Source organism: Vombatus ursinus, unplaced genomic scaffold, assembly GCF_900497805.2.
Source record: "Vombatus ursinus unplaced genomic scaffold, bare-nosed wombat genome assembly UNPS02014847.1, whole genome shotgun sequence".
NCBI lineage: Eukaryota > Metazoa > Chordata > Mammalia > Diprotodontia > Vombatidae > Vombatus > Vombatus ursinus.
The window spans coordinates 3274167-3289729 of NW_020954625.1; the positions used below are offsets into that span (position 1 = coordinate 3274167).

The 15563-nt window shown below is 48.2% G+C and overlaps 1 protein-coding gene across 2 annotated transcripts in view; it reads right to left on the reverse strand.

Moving 5' to 3' along the window:
* LINGO1 (leucine rich repeat and Ig domain containing 1) overlaps nt 1-14210 on the reverse strand; it is a 45986-nt gene extending 31776 nt beyond the window's left edge. Inside the window, exon 1 of one of the 2 annotated variants that reach the window (XM_027840661.1) lies at nt 14144-14210. In XM_027840661.1, coding sequence (XP_027696462.1) covers nt 14144-14149 — 6 coding nt within the window. In that variant the 5' untranslated portion in view covers nt 14150-14210. Of the gene's footprint in view, nt 1-12740; nt 12803-14143 lie in introns of those variants that run through there. The other variant, XM_027840662.1, reaches the window with a different exon arrangement.
* Nucleotides 14211-15563: the final 1353 nt, after the last annotated feature.

Here is a 15563-nt window from a genome sequence, read left to right on the forward strand (position 1 = left end):
GCTTAGAGAGGTCAATTGTCTCACCAAAGGTTACATAACTAGTAATAACTAGGAAATAGTTTTGGTTTGAATGAGTAGAGAGCAGAGAAGTAGAAGGCAAGGAAGGGTGTTTGGTACCAAGAGGAGGAGCCCAGACTTTACCTCCTGTATGTCAGCAGTGTAGATTCAGGGCCAGAATTCTTTCCATCCCTTAGTATTGCCTCTACCTCCTACACTGCAATTCTGTCATGGAATCATAGGCTCATGGGATTTAGAGCATGAAGGGATCTTGGCAATTCCTCTTCTCCCCTACCCCTATTTTAGTTTTACAGAGGAGGAGACTAAAACTTAGAGAGAGTCAGCGTCCCCAAGGTTCCAGAGCTAACTGGTGTCAGGACTGTGATTTGGAGCTTTCTCCATCTATGGCTATTGCTACAGCACCAAGACACCTAGGAGGACTGAGGCTCAGAGAGTGAGCCAGGTAGCCAAGACTAGAGTTAGCCTTTGCACCTAGGTGTCCTGGCCAGAGGTCTAGTGTTCTCCATACCAAACCACCCTACCTCTCTATTTTTCCTTCCTTTGCCCTAAATCCCACCTCTTAATATGCAGCCTCAAGAGTCCTCTTCTCCTAGAAGGCTTTTGGATTGTTTCAGCCCACACTGATCTCTCCACATCCTCTGAGTCCCTTCCTACAGCCCTGACTCTGCACCTTGCATCTAGCTCTTATACACATCACCTTGTGACCTCTCTTATACTGTTAGCTAACTTTTCCACGTGAATCTACCCTCAGACACTAGATGCTGAGGTCCATATGGAGAGAGCTCATGTTTTAGACATCTTTGTCATGCTGCCCCTCCCCCACCCTGACAATGCCTACTTAGCACAGTGTTCTACATGGGACCCCACAATGGTCTGAGAAAAGTCTCATTTTTGCCCCCATGTTAGGGCTACAGTCAGGGTTATTTTTCAGTGTGTAACTCAATATCTGTTTCCTTTCACAGAAATCTAATTTTAGAAGCATGACCTATATTTGGAGACAGCCTGTATTCAGAATAATTCAGCAGGTTCTGAGCAAGACATAATTTCTCTGGGCCTCAGTTTATGTATCTATAAAATGGGGATAATACTGACAGTACCTATGTCACAGGGATTTTGCAAGGATTAAATGAAGCCATGTGGTTTGTACTTGTAGACAATAGAAAATTAATGAGACTTTTCAGGGAGGGGTGGCGATAGCCTAGTGCTATGACTTAACCACATGGGAAACTCTCTAGTGTGGAGATTCCCTTCATCAATACTGATTGGTGACCAGTCTACACTTGGTAGCCTTAGAGATTTTCCTGGGCATTAAAAAGTTAAGTGACTTGTCTAGGGTCATATGAGACAGGACTTGAACCCAGGTCTTCTTAACTTTAAAGCTGGCCCTCTACCCACTTCTGCAAGCTGCCTCTCAGTTATCATTATTATTACTGTGCATTGGCTGGATGAATGAATGAGTGGTGGAAAGAGCTCTAGATTTGTAGCCAGGGGATCTGAGCCTGGTGGTTCCATTTCTTCATCTGCAACACGATAGGTTTGGAGTTCTGAGCTTTCAGTGTCATGGACCCCTTCGGCAGTCTGGGAAGCCTATAGACTCCTCAGAATGGTTTAAAATGTATATCATAAAATACATACAACTACGAAAGAAATCAATTATGCTGAAATACCATTATCAAAATATATTTTCAAAAAACTCACCAGGTCACCAAGTTAACAACCTTAGGACTCAATGACATTCCCTGATTCAGCTCTAATATTACCTGATTCAGCTCTTACATTCCATGATTCAGCTCTGATATTCCATGATTCAGCTCTAACATCCCATGATTCAGCCGTAACATCCCATAATTTCTTCTATGATTTGAATGAGTGAATGAAGGAATGATTGAAAACAAATTTAAGAAGATTCCAGTGTCTTAGCCACCACAATGAGCAATATATATGGGGGCAGATGAGGATATCATGATAGAAAGAATAATTTCTGGGAGCTAGGAGTCCTAGGTTCAAGTCTCTGACAGTGGCTCACCAAGGTTGTCTCATTCATGACCTACGGATATAATACCTTGCCTCTTCTCACAAAGTAAGAATGCAGCAGTATCAGAAAGGTGAAAGTGGTTTAAAGTATATAAATTTTACAACTAAACAAGCATACTGTGTGTATGTATTATGATGATGACAATTATAGAGGAAGCTAAGTACCTTAAGCAGATTGAGTGTTGGGCTTGGAGTAAGGAAGACCTGAATCCGAATCCTGCTTGAGATTCTAGCTAGCTCTGTAACCTCAGGCAAGGCAGTTTGTGTTGCTAGGCTTTATCTGAAAAATGAGGGGATTAGACTCGGAGCCCTCCAAGGACTCTTTTCAGCTCTAAATCTCTGCTCCTATAATTAATATTATAATCTCTCCTTGCCCCACTTCTCACCCTCCAATTAGAGACTCACTAGTACTCTCAAGTTTAACTTAAAACACAACTGTAATTCATTCAGTCAATCGATGTTAAGCACTTATTATGTGTTAGGCACCGTGCTAAGCACTGGGGATGCAAAGAAAGGCAAAAGACGGTCTCTTCTCCCAAAAAACTCAGTCTAATGGGAAACCAACATGCAAACGACTATATTTGCAAACAAGCTACATACGGGGGAAAATTGGAGTTAATCAGCCAAGGGAAGGAACATATTTTGCCTTTACTTATCTTCTCTGGAAATCCAGGGTATATCATAGAATGAGTATGCTAAAGCAATGCATTTTACATAGTTACTCAGGGTATCCTCATGGGCATGAAACATGGACTAGATAATTATAATATACTTGGTGGATTTGAAACTGGGTGAATGATTGGATATACGATGAAGTGGAAGAGAATAGAATTTGGGGGGGTGGCAGAGGAACTGAGTTCTAAGTTTACTTCTGCAACTTAATACTTGTGTGATCTTGGACAAGTCACTTAACTGCTCTAGGGCTCAGTTTCCTCACATGGAAAAAGGGGGAGTTGAATTAAGTGACCTGTAAGGTACATTCCAACACTAAATGTATGAGCCTATCTCTCAAATTAATGAAGTGATATTAACCTGGATTGAAGTGTGTGGTGGAACGTCCCAAGAATCTGTCCTTTGTTTTGTTTTCTTCAGCATCCATCAATGACAATGGCTGAAGGCACAAATGATATGTGTATGAAATTTGTGTGACACAAAACAGGCCCATCAGATTGGAGAAAAAGAATCTAAGAGAGCTCAGGAGGCAAGAACAGTGAACTGAAGTTAATGTGGTGAAACTGAATGGAGACAAATGCAAAAACCTGCAGTTGGGTTCAAGAAATCAACCCCCCAAGGAAAGTATGGAAAAGTTTTAAATAGACAGCAGCTCATGTGAAAGAGACTTAGGATTTGTGGTGGATTAAAGCTGGATCCAGCAAAAACATGGTATTATGGCCAAAAGAACAAAAGTGATCTCTGGTTGCATTAGGAGAGTATAATGTATAGAATTAGGAAGTTGATAGTACTGTTGCATTTGGCCCTAGCTAAACCTTCTGATCTTCTGATCATGCTCAGTTCTAGATATCCCATTTTAGGAAAAACATTTGTAAGCTGAAAAGTGTCCAGAGGACAGCAGCCAGGGTGGTGAGGGGACTAGAAACCATGCCATACAAGGAGTAGTTGAGTGAACCAGGCATATTTAGGCTGGAGAAGATTTATCGGGAAGTGAAAACTGTCTTCAAGTATTTGAAGGATTGTCTTGGGGACAAGGGATTAGCCTTATTTTGTTTGGACCCAGGGGGCAGAATGCAAGCAATGGATAAAAGGAATAGAGAGACAAAATCCACTTCCATTTAAGGAAAAACATTGGTATAATTAGGGCAACCCGGTAATGCAACCGTCTGCCTCTAGTGGTCCTGAGTTCCCCATCACTGGAAGTCTTCATGTAGTAGCCAGATGTCCACTTAGGGTGTTATAGAAGAGGTGGCCATGGTACTTAGTAACCTGTGAAGGTCTCTTCCTTCTAAGATTCTGAGGGTCAATAAAAGTCAACTCTACTCTGATCTCCTTCTCTACTTACTCTAGCTTTTCATTGATTGTAGGGGGTCTCCTCTTCTGATGAAGGAGTTCTAAGCTCTTATTGTACAGAAGCCTGACCATTCCCAGTTCTTTGGCGTGGCTCAGTAGCACTATCTTGCCTACAGGATGAAATCCAGCCTCCTTATCCTGTGGTACCATGGGAAGTGGGTTGAATTTGGGGTCAGAGGACCTGGGTTCAAATAGCACTCTTGCCATTTTTTGCCTGTGTGACCTTGGGCAAGTCACTTAACTTCTCTTGGCCTCAGTTTCTCATCGGTAAAATTACAGAGTTGGACCAGATGACCCTTAAGGTTCCAGCTCTAGGGCTATGGTCCTATGATTTCTACACACCTAAATCTTACCCAACCTTCATAGCCAGTGTCAAATCCCACATCCTCCAAGAAGTCTTCTCTGACCTTCACATCACACAGAGGCTTATTAGTTTATTGAAAGCACCAAGGAAAATGTTTCTCATTACCCTTGTCCACTCACCCCAATCCACCAGGCCAGCAAGATGGTCAAAACAACAATATGGGGGCTCCCTGGTGGCTAAAGACACTCCTTACAGGTGCAGGGGACTAAGACTGGGTTAGCAAGCTCTATTAAATATCTACCATGTGACAGGCAATAGGTAGAGAATTTCCCCTTGATGATCCAGCTGGCTTAAGCAAAATTAAAATATTGGTGTCTCCTCTGTTTCCACCTCATTCTTCTTGACTTAATGAATGGAACCTGACTGCTGAGGGACAGTATGGTGGGGTTGGGAGTCAGAATCAAGGCTAGGATGAAAATGGGGAGAAAAGCAAACTGAATTCCCTCCTCTTCATTTCCTGATTCCCATGAGACACTTCTGGTCACTTTTATATCTTAAAGTACAAGTTAAAATTTAAAACAGAAACAAAAACTCCACCAACTTGTAACTAAAATAATGACAATAAGACCATTCTCCATTTTCTAGGAGAACAAAAATTCCTTGAGGGCAGAGATGGCTTATTTTGCTGTTTTGTTCTGTTTTGGTTCCTGATATTCCCAGTACCTATGGCATATAATGGGGCAGCTATATGGTGCAGTGGATAGAGTGCCAAGCTTGGAGTCAGGAAGACTTGAGTTCAAATTCAGCCTCCCACACTTACTATGTGACCCTGGGCAAGTCACTTAACCCTGTTTGCCTCAGTTTCCTCCTATGCAAAAGGAGTTGGAGAAGGAAATGGCAAACCATTCCAGTATCTCTGCCAAGAAAACCCTAACTGGGGTCATAAAGAGTCGGACATAACTGAACAACAACAAAAATACATAGAGAAGGCACTTAACAAATGCTTGTTAAGCTGAATTAAAATTTTTACAGTTTTGCACTTTAGAACAGAAAGAAAACATTTTCAGGGCTATATCCTAGGAAGGCAACATGGGAAAGTAGAAGCAATACAGGATTTGGAATCACAGGACCTGGGTTTTGATCTCAGCTCTGCTGCTTGACATGTGACCCTGGGCAAGCCACTGTCCATCTTGGGCCTCAGTTTATCTCATCAGTAAAGATCGTGTTGGACAAGGTGACCTCTAAGCTCACTCCTAGCTCCAAATCCTCTGATTCTATGAATGTCACCTTGGCAGCAGAAGGGACCAATGGGGAAGGGGGAGGATCTGAATCTGCCGCCGAGAGGGCAAGAGCTGGAGATTTCTTGCCTCAGATACAGGCTGGGCTGGATCAGGAATTCTTCCCAAATTCTCCTGAAGTTGGTAGAGGTCTGGGCCAGGGCTGGGGTTGAAGTATCCCAGCCTCCAACCCTAGGGAGGCTTAGCCTCATTCCTCAAACTGACAAGAGCTCATGAAGTGGAGTCCGTTCCCAATGCTAAGTATAGGCAGATGCCCAAGGCAGTGGGCAACGTGTTAGACTGGGACTCTGTGATTCAGGCAAATCCTGCTTTCTCCCTGAGCTTTCATTCCTTCTTCTGTGCCATGGGGAACTCTCCAATACACTCAGAGTTCCCTTGGAAATACTGTGATTGTATAATCCTTTCTCCTTAGACCTATGCTTTGGATGAATCATTTTGTACTCTTCAAATGAAGACTTTATTAGCTTTCTTGTTAATTCTTTCTCCTATGTACTGTCAGTGCCTCTCTGTCCACACCTGCACTTGATCTCAGCAACCAATTGGCTGCAGAGAATTTTTGGTAAACCTGACTACTCCTTATCTGTCACTGGGGCCCAAGTGAGTTGCCATATACCTGATGATACGGAGCCCAAGTTCAATAAAGTCTGGTAGAATTGAAATCAAAGGCAGCTAGGTGGTACCATAGTGCATAGAGTGCTGGACCTGGAGTCAGGAAGACTATCTGCCTCAGTTCAAATCTGGCCTCAGTCACTCCCTAGCTGTGTGACCCTGGGCAAGTCACTTATTCCTGTTTTTCTCAGTTTCCTTATCTGTAAAATGAACTGGAAAAGGAAATGACAAACCACTCCAGTGTCTTTGCCAAGAAAACCCCAAATGGGGTCACAGAGAGTTGGACACAACTGAAAAATTATTGAACAACAACAACAAAAAAAGAATTGAAATGGCTTTCTAGATCTCCCTAGTTATGCTTCAATCTCTTGAAATTACTTTACTGAATTTATTAGTGTAATTTACTGTATTTATTTAATCTGTGTTCATGGTGTCCTCCCAGTTAGGGGAAGAGAACAAGCATTTATTAAGTGCCTACTATGGGCTAGGTACTGTGCTGACTGTTTTACAAATATTATCTCCTTTCATCTGTTAGACAGGTGCTTTTATTATCCATATTATTTGTTTTTACGATGGTTGTGGGGAAAGTACTCTGTGAACTTTAAAGTACTGTACAAAAATTAATTTTTATTATACAGTTGAGGAAACTGAGGCAGACAGAGGTTAAGGGATCTGCCCAGAGTCACACAGCTAGTGAGTGTCAGAGGCTGTATTTGAACTCAGGTCTTCTTGACTCCAGGCCCAACCCTCTATCCATTGCTCTACCTAGTTGCCTATTTTCAGCACCTACCACAGCCCCTGGTGCATACTTAGATGCTCAATAAGTGCTCATTGATTAATCTATACAAAAACAGATATTAGAAATACTTAACAGAATGTAAGCTCCCTGAAGGCAGGTGTAGTTTCATTTGTGTCTATTTCCAGCATCTACCACAGCTTCCAGCACAGACATAGTTGCTTTAATAAATGCTTGTTTATTGATTTGCCCTTCCCTCTCCCTACCTCAGAAAGAGAGATTAGAAATACATCAGCTCCATGAGGACAGGGATGATTTCATTTCTGTCTTTATATCCCTAGCTGGGTGGTAAAGTGGATAGAGCACCAGGCCTGGAGTCAAGAAGACCTGAGTTCAAATCTATTCTTAAACACATGCTAGCTGTGTGATCCTGGGCAAGTCACTTAACCCTGTTTACCTCAGTTTCCTCATCTATAAAATGAGCTGGAGAAGGAAATGGCAAACCACTTCAGTATCTTTGCAAAAAAAACCAAACCCCAACGGGGTGAGGAAGAGTTAGATAGGAATGAAAACTGAACAACAAAATCCCTAGCTCTTGGTGCATAACAGGTACATAATAAAGGTGTTTTGACTTGACTTGAATTATAGTATTTAATGGACATCACACATTTTATTGGTAGCTTAGGAAAAGCTTTTTCATTCTCACCATGAACTTTGATGAGGGTTATGTCATAAGAAGGGGCAAAAGAGACTAATAAAGGGCTTTTGTCCTATGAAAGAGAGCTATAGATGCTAAAAGAGCCACCATGGGAGACCCCACTGATGAGACATCATCAGATCTGATTTTATAGACTCATGCCTGGATGTCCTGTTAGACATACAGTAAAATTCTGAGTAGTTTGAATGAGGTTATTTAAAAAAAATAAAAAGGATTAGCTTTGGGGTTAGGGGATCTGGGTTGGAATACCTGTTTTTCCACTTACTACCTATGTGACCTTGGGCAAGTCATTTTAATTTCTTTAGGTGTTATTTTTCTTCTCAATAATCAATCAACCAACAAGCTTTAATTAAGGCTTAATACTAAGTGTAAAGCACATTGAATCAAATGCCTACTATGTGCCAGGTAGTATGCTAAGCACTAAGGGTGCAAATAAAAAAAAAGTGAGATAGTTCCTGCCCTCAAGGAGCTTACATTCTAGTATAAAACGATGGAGGTTGCACTCATATGATCTCTGGGGTCCCTTCAAGCTATAATTCCTATGAACTTATGAACTGAAGTTATTATATCAGTTAATAAGGAGTAGTGACTGAGCACCCTGTGTTTTGGGATAGAGGCTACTGGGGAATCAGAAAGAAAGAAACCTTCTCTGTGCTTTTAAGGAGTCTATAGTCTGGGGATGGGGATGCAGCAGTTACAAGGAACAGTCAACATACAGCTGTAGACAATATTTAACAGTAATCAGAGACAGTGTAACAGTATCCCATAGAAAGTAGTAGAATGCCTTCAATTCAAGAAGCCTGAGGTTCAAGTCCAGCTTCTGAGAAAATGGCTACATGACCCTGGGCAAATCATTCAAACCCCCTCCCCCAATTCCCCCCCCCCCAAGGGAACTAACTCTCTGAGGCTTAAGGTAGAGTTGCCCACATTCATAGGTGAAAGGAATTCCCAACACCTATTAAACTGAAGAAAACAAAACACCTGTTAACCTAATAGTCCTGGATGGCATAGCCCTGGCTTGTAATGTTTAGGGAGATAGAGGAAACGGAGAGGTCCCTGTGAGTTGGACTAGTCAAAGAAGACTTCCTGGAGGGGGTGGAATTTGAGCTGGACTTTGAAGGATGGGTAGGGTTTGGTTGGTCTGGAGGATAGAGAGGGAGGAGGAAAGAGGGCATCCCAGGTCAGGACTATGACTAAATGTGTAACTGTGTGTATGTATGGGGTTGGGGTGGGGAATGGGTGTGAGAATAAACCTGAGAAAGTGGCTACTGAAGACAGCCTGTGTTGAGGAGAAAGGAAAAGTAGTGTTGATAAATTGGATGGGGACAGATATTGGAAGGCCTCAATGCCAGACCCAGAGGCAGAGACTTGATTTGGTTGGCAAGAGGGAGTCTTTCTAGGTTCTCTCATTTAGAAGGTTATTTCTTCAGAGTGGGAGGAGGCAGCCAGACAAAGCATTTGTTAAGGGCTTACTATGTGCCACACACTGAGCTAATTTGGGGGCCTCAAAGTCAAGTGAATAAGACAATCCCTGCCCTCAGGCAGCTTACCTTCTAATGAGAAAAGACAAGACATAAAGAAGAGCTAGAAAGGAGGTAGGGAAGGCACGTGGTGGTTTGGATCTGGGCAAGGTAAAGCTCAGCTGTTAGAGCCAGAGAAGTTCCAGAGGTGGAGCCCAAGTTTCCAGTGGGGAAAAAAGGCTTCATTTTATAGATGAAGAAACTGATGCCCAAAGAGGCATTATGACTTTTCCAGGATCACTCAGCCACATAAGGAGAAGAAAGTGCCATCCCACTTCTCTTGGATGGAGAGAGGAAGGGGAGTGAACCCATCCCCCTACTTTATTTTTTTCTCCTTACTTTGAGTGAGGTCTTTTCTTTCCAAAGGACAACCCACTGTTTTAGGTTGGCGAAAATGATGAATGGTCCATCCCACCAATGGAAAGAATACAAACCATCCTATCCCTTCACTCCTGAATGGAAATGCATCTCAATACTGGATTCTGCCAGGGCTATGAAAAGAATCCTGTATCCAAAACTTATTAGCTGTATGACAGAGGCAAATCACTCCCCACCTACCTTTGAACCTTAGTTTCCTTAGCTCTAAAATGGCCACAATGATACTTAAAAAACAAAACAAAACAATGGTTGTGGGGAAAGCACTGTGAAAACTTTAAAGTACTGTATAAATATAAATATTTATTATTATAATTGTTAGTATTTCCTTCCTGAAAATGCTGACCATTTTGCTTCCCCAGTTCTCTGCTGAAAAAACACAGACCCTCTCACTGCCTCATTACTCCAATAGAAACATCAGAGATCACCATCCCACTTTCTCATTTCTCTGCTGAAGACACCCAGGCCACTCCCTACTGCCTTAATTCTCCAATGGAAATAAAGCAGATCTTCTCTTTTCCTTGATTATCTGCTGAAAATACACAGGCCCTCCCAGGTCACTTCCTTCATTTAATCCCTCCATTAGAAACAGCACACAAACCATCCCACATCCCATTTCTTTGCTGAAAAGGATGCCATCCCACTGACTTGTTTCCGTGGCCAGAACCATTAACTATCTAGGAAGGCCCCTAGAGGGCAGTAGTAGATTAGATGCAGCCAGCATGCCTACAGGTGCTAGGGATTGGAGAGAGGGGGGTGTTTGGAGGTGTGGGTATAAAGGTTTGTGGAATCTCTAGCAGTAGGAAGGTAAAGTGAATTGCCACTTTTCAGAAGAGCTGTATTTGGGGATGACATCCTGAGGTCAGAGAGAAGAAAAGAAAGAAGAAGGAGTTAGGGCTAGCAGGAGGAAGCCCATCCTTTACTGTCTGTCATTATTTCCCTTCATCCTGTCCTTAAGGAGGAGGACAGAGAGATGCTCTCCCTGGGCAGAGGTCAAGCACTAGGCTTAGACTCTAAGTTTCTTCAGTTCACACAGGTGAGGTTCCCTCCCCTGGAAGACTGCCCCTTCTCTAACAAGTCCTAAAAAAGGTCCCAAAGTCTGGCCTTGCCCAGAAGTGACTTTGTCTTCCCCAGTCCCTGGACATAGTTCAGTGTGAGCCAGGTACTCTGTACTGGGGATACCCAACCCCCAATCTGGGGTGTGCCCAGTCTGTGCTCAGCTCCACTGCTGTGTGTGTGTGTGTGTGCACGCGCGTGTGCGCGTGCGTGTGTGTGGAGAGAGAGAGGTTGTTGGGAAGTGGTGGCATGTGCTCCTTCAGCCCTCTAAGCCCTGCCCATGAGGAGCAAGCAGTGTGCCATTGTAAGCAATTCCTTCCTTCCCCAGGCAAGGACTGAACAATCTCTATCACTGCCTTATGTCCTTACTCTTACTGGCTTAGAAGAATCCCACAATTCTGCCCCTGGCTGGCAGAGTGAGGATCTGCCAGCGAGGAATATGGGTCCAGCCTCTCCTAGCATTGTCAGAGGAAGGGGCCAGTCTGCCGACCCTTGCTCGACCATCCTTGGCAGGTGTCAGGAGCACACACACACATCTCTGAATGCTTGGCTTCATCCAGCTCTTTGATGCCCCACCCCACCCCAACACACACACACACACACACACACACACACCCCTTTCACCAGGCAGCAAGGACAAAGCTAGCCAGGGAAAGTCTAGCTTACCCACCCCATCCCCTGCCCTTGAGGAATCTGGGGGGAGCTGCAGCTTCAACACTGCCCCCATTCCACTCTGGCCCTAATGAGGTTCCCTTAAGAACCAGGTAGACAGAACCACTCTGGTTTCTCTACTCCTATTGGTGAAAGGCTGATGTGGGGGTCCTAGGAAATGCAGGGATGAGATAGGGGTTGGGGCTGGCAAAGAGTTACCAGAGTTGAAAAGGGGTGGGCTCAGGGCCCTAGTGAGCTGTGGCTACAGGCAGAATTAATTGCTCTGGATGGGGCCTGAGGAATGGGAAAAATTATGCAGCTCAGGGGGTGGTGGTGGTGCTCAGGACAAGGAGCTTGCTGGAAATATTTCCTGTCTCCCAGTAGCAGGGAGGTTGTGGTTGTGGCTAGGACTGGAATGGCCTTAGGAACACCTCCTTCCTTTCCTACCTCTCATTTAGGTTCAAGAAGTTTGAGCTCAGCCCCTCACAGCCTCATTCTGGCTTCTGGGAGATGGAAAGGGGGAATTCAGGGAACCCAAGGCACCCCAAAGCTCAAGGTATCTCTTTCTTTGCCTCTAACAGAGAGGACCGACTAAATTAAAAGGTCTGGGTAGGGAAAGAGGGACTGGCAAGGGAGAGGCACATTCTGGTCATGGCAGAGAAGGCTCCCTCCTTCCCCCAGCGGTGGACTGAGGGACTGGGGAGAACAATGAGAAGAATCCCGCAGCCTTCAAGCCCCCAGGGACCAGGGTTGGGACCGCCCTGAGTGGGGAAAGCCAGCTTCTTCACTCTGGTCCTGACTTGGATCTCCTGCTCCTAACCCCTTAATTTTCCCCACTGTTGAAGTTGGGGGTTATGCTCACTACGTCTGTCCTGAATGGCCCCAGAATCAATCATGCCTGTTAGGGGTGTAGAATGATGGAAGAAAGGGGGAACCCTAGTGCCCCGTTCAGGCAAGATGTGTATTGGGGGAAGGCGGAACTGAGCCAGCAAAAATGAGGGAATAGAGAGACAGCAGCCTCCAAGGGGATAAGGGGAAGAATGTATGGTAGCTGTTTCACCCCCACCTTTTCTGCCCCAGGATGGAAACTGGGGCAGAGAGATGTTGGGACAAGGAGAAGTCATCAGTAGAAGGACAAAAGCTACAGGGAGAGCAATTCCCCTCCTCCTCACAGAGGCTAGGGTAGCTCCAAGGGTCCTCCTATAGGGCTTTTTTCTTCCTAGCCTCTGCCTTCATCCAGCCTTTCCTCCATCTCTGCCTCATTTCCTCTCTCCCTCCTTCTTCCCTTCCCGGCCACCCCTTAGTTCTCTCCCAAACTTCTAGATTGGAGCAGGTAGGGGTTGGGGTCCAGAAGCTAGGAGCTTGGAAGGAGCCAGGGGTAGAAGGGAGTAGATACCTGGGTAGGGCAGTCTTCTCTTCCCAAGAGGATGCTGCTGGAGGAGGAGGCAGCCCTTTAGGCTAGGGAGAGAGAGGGACATTAAGGCAGAGACCTCGTTTAATTCCGCTTTTGGTTGTGTGCCTAGTACACACCACTGGCTTTCAGCACAGGCCAACTGATAGGCAGAGGGACCCGGGAAGGGAAGGGAGCTTTGCCTCCGGAATGGGTGGGTGGGTGGAGTGGCGGCTGCTGGCTCGGGAAACCTTTGTGGGGAGGAGGGAAGTATCCCGATCCCCCCTGGGTAGCTCTGTGCCTGTGGCCAGCCCTCAAAAATCACCAGCTCACCGAGGGGTACAGTGAGGGCCGAGGCCAGAGCTGCAGGAAGGGAAGAAGGCGGAGGTTGGCTTAATGATGGGGGGAGGGATGGGAAACAACTTCAGAGCAGACAAGAGGAGCCTCTCCGGGGGAGGGAGGTACCTTAGAGGGGAGTAGGCTGAAGATGGGCAGGAGATTAGAAATTCGAGTGACACAGAAGATGGCACAGTGGAGAGTCCCAATTTCAGGGGCTAGGGCTAGGGCTGGAAAAGAAAAGGCGAAAAGGGAGAGAGAGAAGCGGTTCGGCTCCTCAGCTCCAAGTCTCTAGCTGCGATTTTTTAAAAAATATATTTTTGGAGGGTGTGGGAGGGAGGGGATTGAGGGGAAAGGAGGGCAGGACAGGACTGGATTTTCCAAGGAGAGCCCCAGGGCCCATCGCTCCTTTCGGTTCCCCAGCTACTTCCTACTGGCCAGTCCCCCCCAGCTGAGAGGTCCTTCGCAAGCTTGGAGGCACTGCCAATCGCCACCCCATTTAGCAAAAGCAGCCTCTAACACATCAGGGACAATGCCTCCATCATCCTATACCGAGTCACCGTCCCCTCTCCAGTTTGCGGGGATTGTGCCCTCCCGTTCTCCCGTGCCACCGGCTCCAAACTCCCAGCAGCGGGCCAGAGAGGGAGTGAAGCCAGCCGACCCCCACCCCCCACCCGTCAGGGATGGGAGTGGAGTCCACCTTGTGGGGAACAGAAGAAGGGGAAGGCGTAAGGGGCGCAGCCCTGCTCTGCCCAGCTTCGCCGAGCAAGCTCTGGGGGTCCAGAAGGAGGGCGCTGCCAACCCGGGCTGGGGTTTTTGGCGGGGGGAGTAGGTGGGTCAAGGGAACGGCAGCTTCAGGCCTTGGCAAAGGTCCGTGGTGGGGAGGAGGGGAGTGCCCTGTTCCCCCAGGGCAGCGCCTGCCTTGCTTGCGGGCTGCCCTCAAGGAGGGCCGTCCCCTCAGGAGCTCCCCGCTCTCTCCTCCCTCTTCCTCTCGCTAGCTCACTCCTTCTCTCGGCGCCCGCCCGTCCTCCATCCCGCGGCTGGGCTGGAACCCGTGGCCGGCCACTGCTCACCTGCATCTCTTGCTCGCCGTCCGTCCGCCAGCCTCGGTCACCAATCGCATGTCTCCCCCCAGCCCCAGCCCCCTCCTCCTCCTCCTCTTCCTCCTCCTCCTCCTTCGCCGCCTCCTCCTCCTCCTCCGCCGCCGCCGCCGCCGCCGCCGCCTCTTCCCGCGAGTCCACCCTCGGCGGGGCCGCCTGCGGCCAGCACGAAGCGGAGCCGGCGCGGGGCCGTGCCCCCGGGGTGGCCCGCGGGTCCCGTGCGCCCAGGCCGGGCAGCCGCTTCAGCTGCGCCCTGGCTCTCTGGCTCGGGCTCGGGCTCGGGCTCCGGGGACTCCGCAGGCTCCGGCTCCAAAGGCTCTCGGGGCTCCGGGGGCTCCGGGGGCTCGGACTCAGCACGGATACGGGGCACCGGGCCCCACGGCGGCGGCGGCGGCGGCTCGGGCTTCAGCGAGCCCTGCGGGGCCGCCCCTGCTTCTGCAGCCGCCGACGTCGCCCCCGCTCGGGCTCCTGCTTGGGCGCTGGCCGCTGCTCCTGCTCCTGCTCCCGCTGGGCGCGCCCGAGGCCGCGCGCTCTGCCTTTACCGATCCCGATCCCGAACGGGGCTGGGGCGGCCGCCAGCGGGCAGCGGGGACGCATCCTGCCCGGCCCGGAGCCGGCCCCCGCGGCCCGACGGAGCGCCCCGGGAGGGGCCCTCGGGGAGAGGCCGGAGCTCCGACTGCGGATGCGGCTTCCTCCCTGCCTCCGGCTGCCTCTTCGGCTCCGGTTCGGCTCCGGCTCCGGCTCCGGCTCCGGCTCCGCCTCGGGCTCGGGCTGCAGCCGCAGCCTACCACCCCGCAGCTGCCGCGGCTGCTGCCGCTCGCTTGAGCTCCAGCTGTCCGCGCTCTGCCGAGGCTCAGCCAGCCAGCGAGGGCTCTACTGGAGAGCAGGAGGGAGGAAAGGACGGAGAGGGAGGGACGTGTAGGGAGGGGGCTGGCCGGGGGAGGGGGGCGCGGCTGCAAAGCCAACAGGAGGGTGGGGAGAGAGGAGAAGCTCACGGAGCACCCCGCCCCCCCCAGGTATACTTCTCGGAGCGTGGGTGCTGGCGAGATATCTTGGACACTCCACCCAGCCCCCACCCCGGGCGGCGAGAAATGTCGGAGGGATTGGATCCCGAGATTGGAGGATTCCCAGCTGGAAGAGACCCCAATTAAGGATTATCTAGCCCAAGTCGCCGATTTTTATAGACAGGGAAACTAAGATTTAGGGAGAAGGGACTTGTTTCTAAAATCAGTGTCAGAGCCGGGATTACAACCCAGAGTCTCTGATTCCTAATCCAGCGTTCTTTCCACCACATCAGGGCACTCTCAAAATTCTCTAAGGCCTAGGGGTTGGAAAGAGAGAGAGGAAGAGAGAGAGAGAGAGAGAGAGAGAGAGAGAGAGAGAGAGAGAGAGA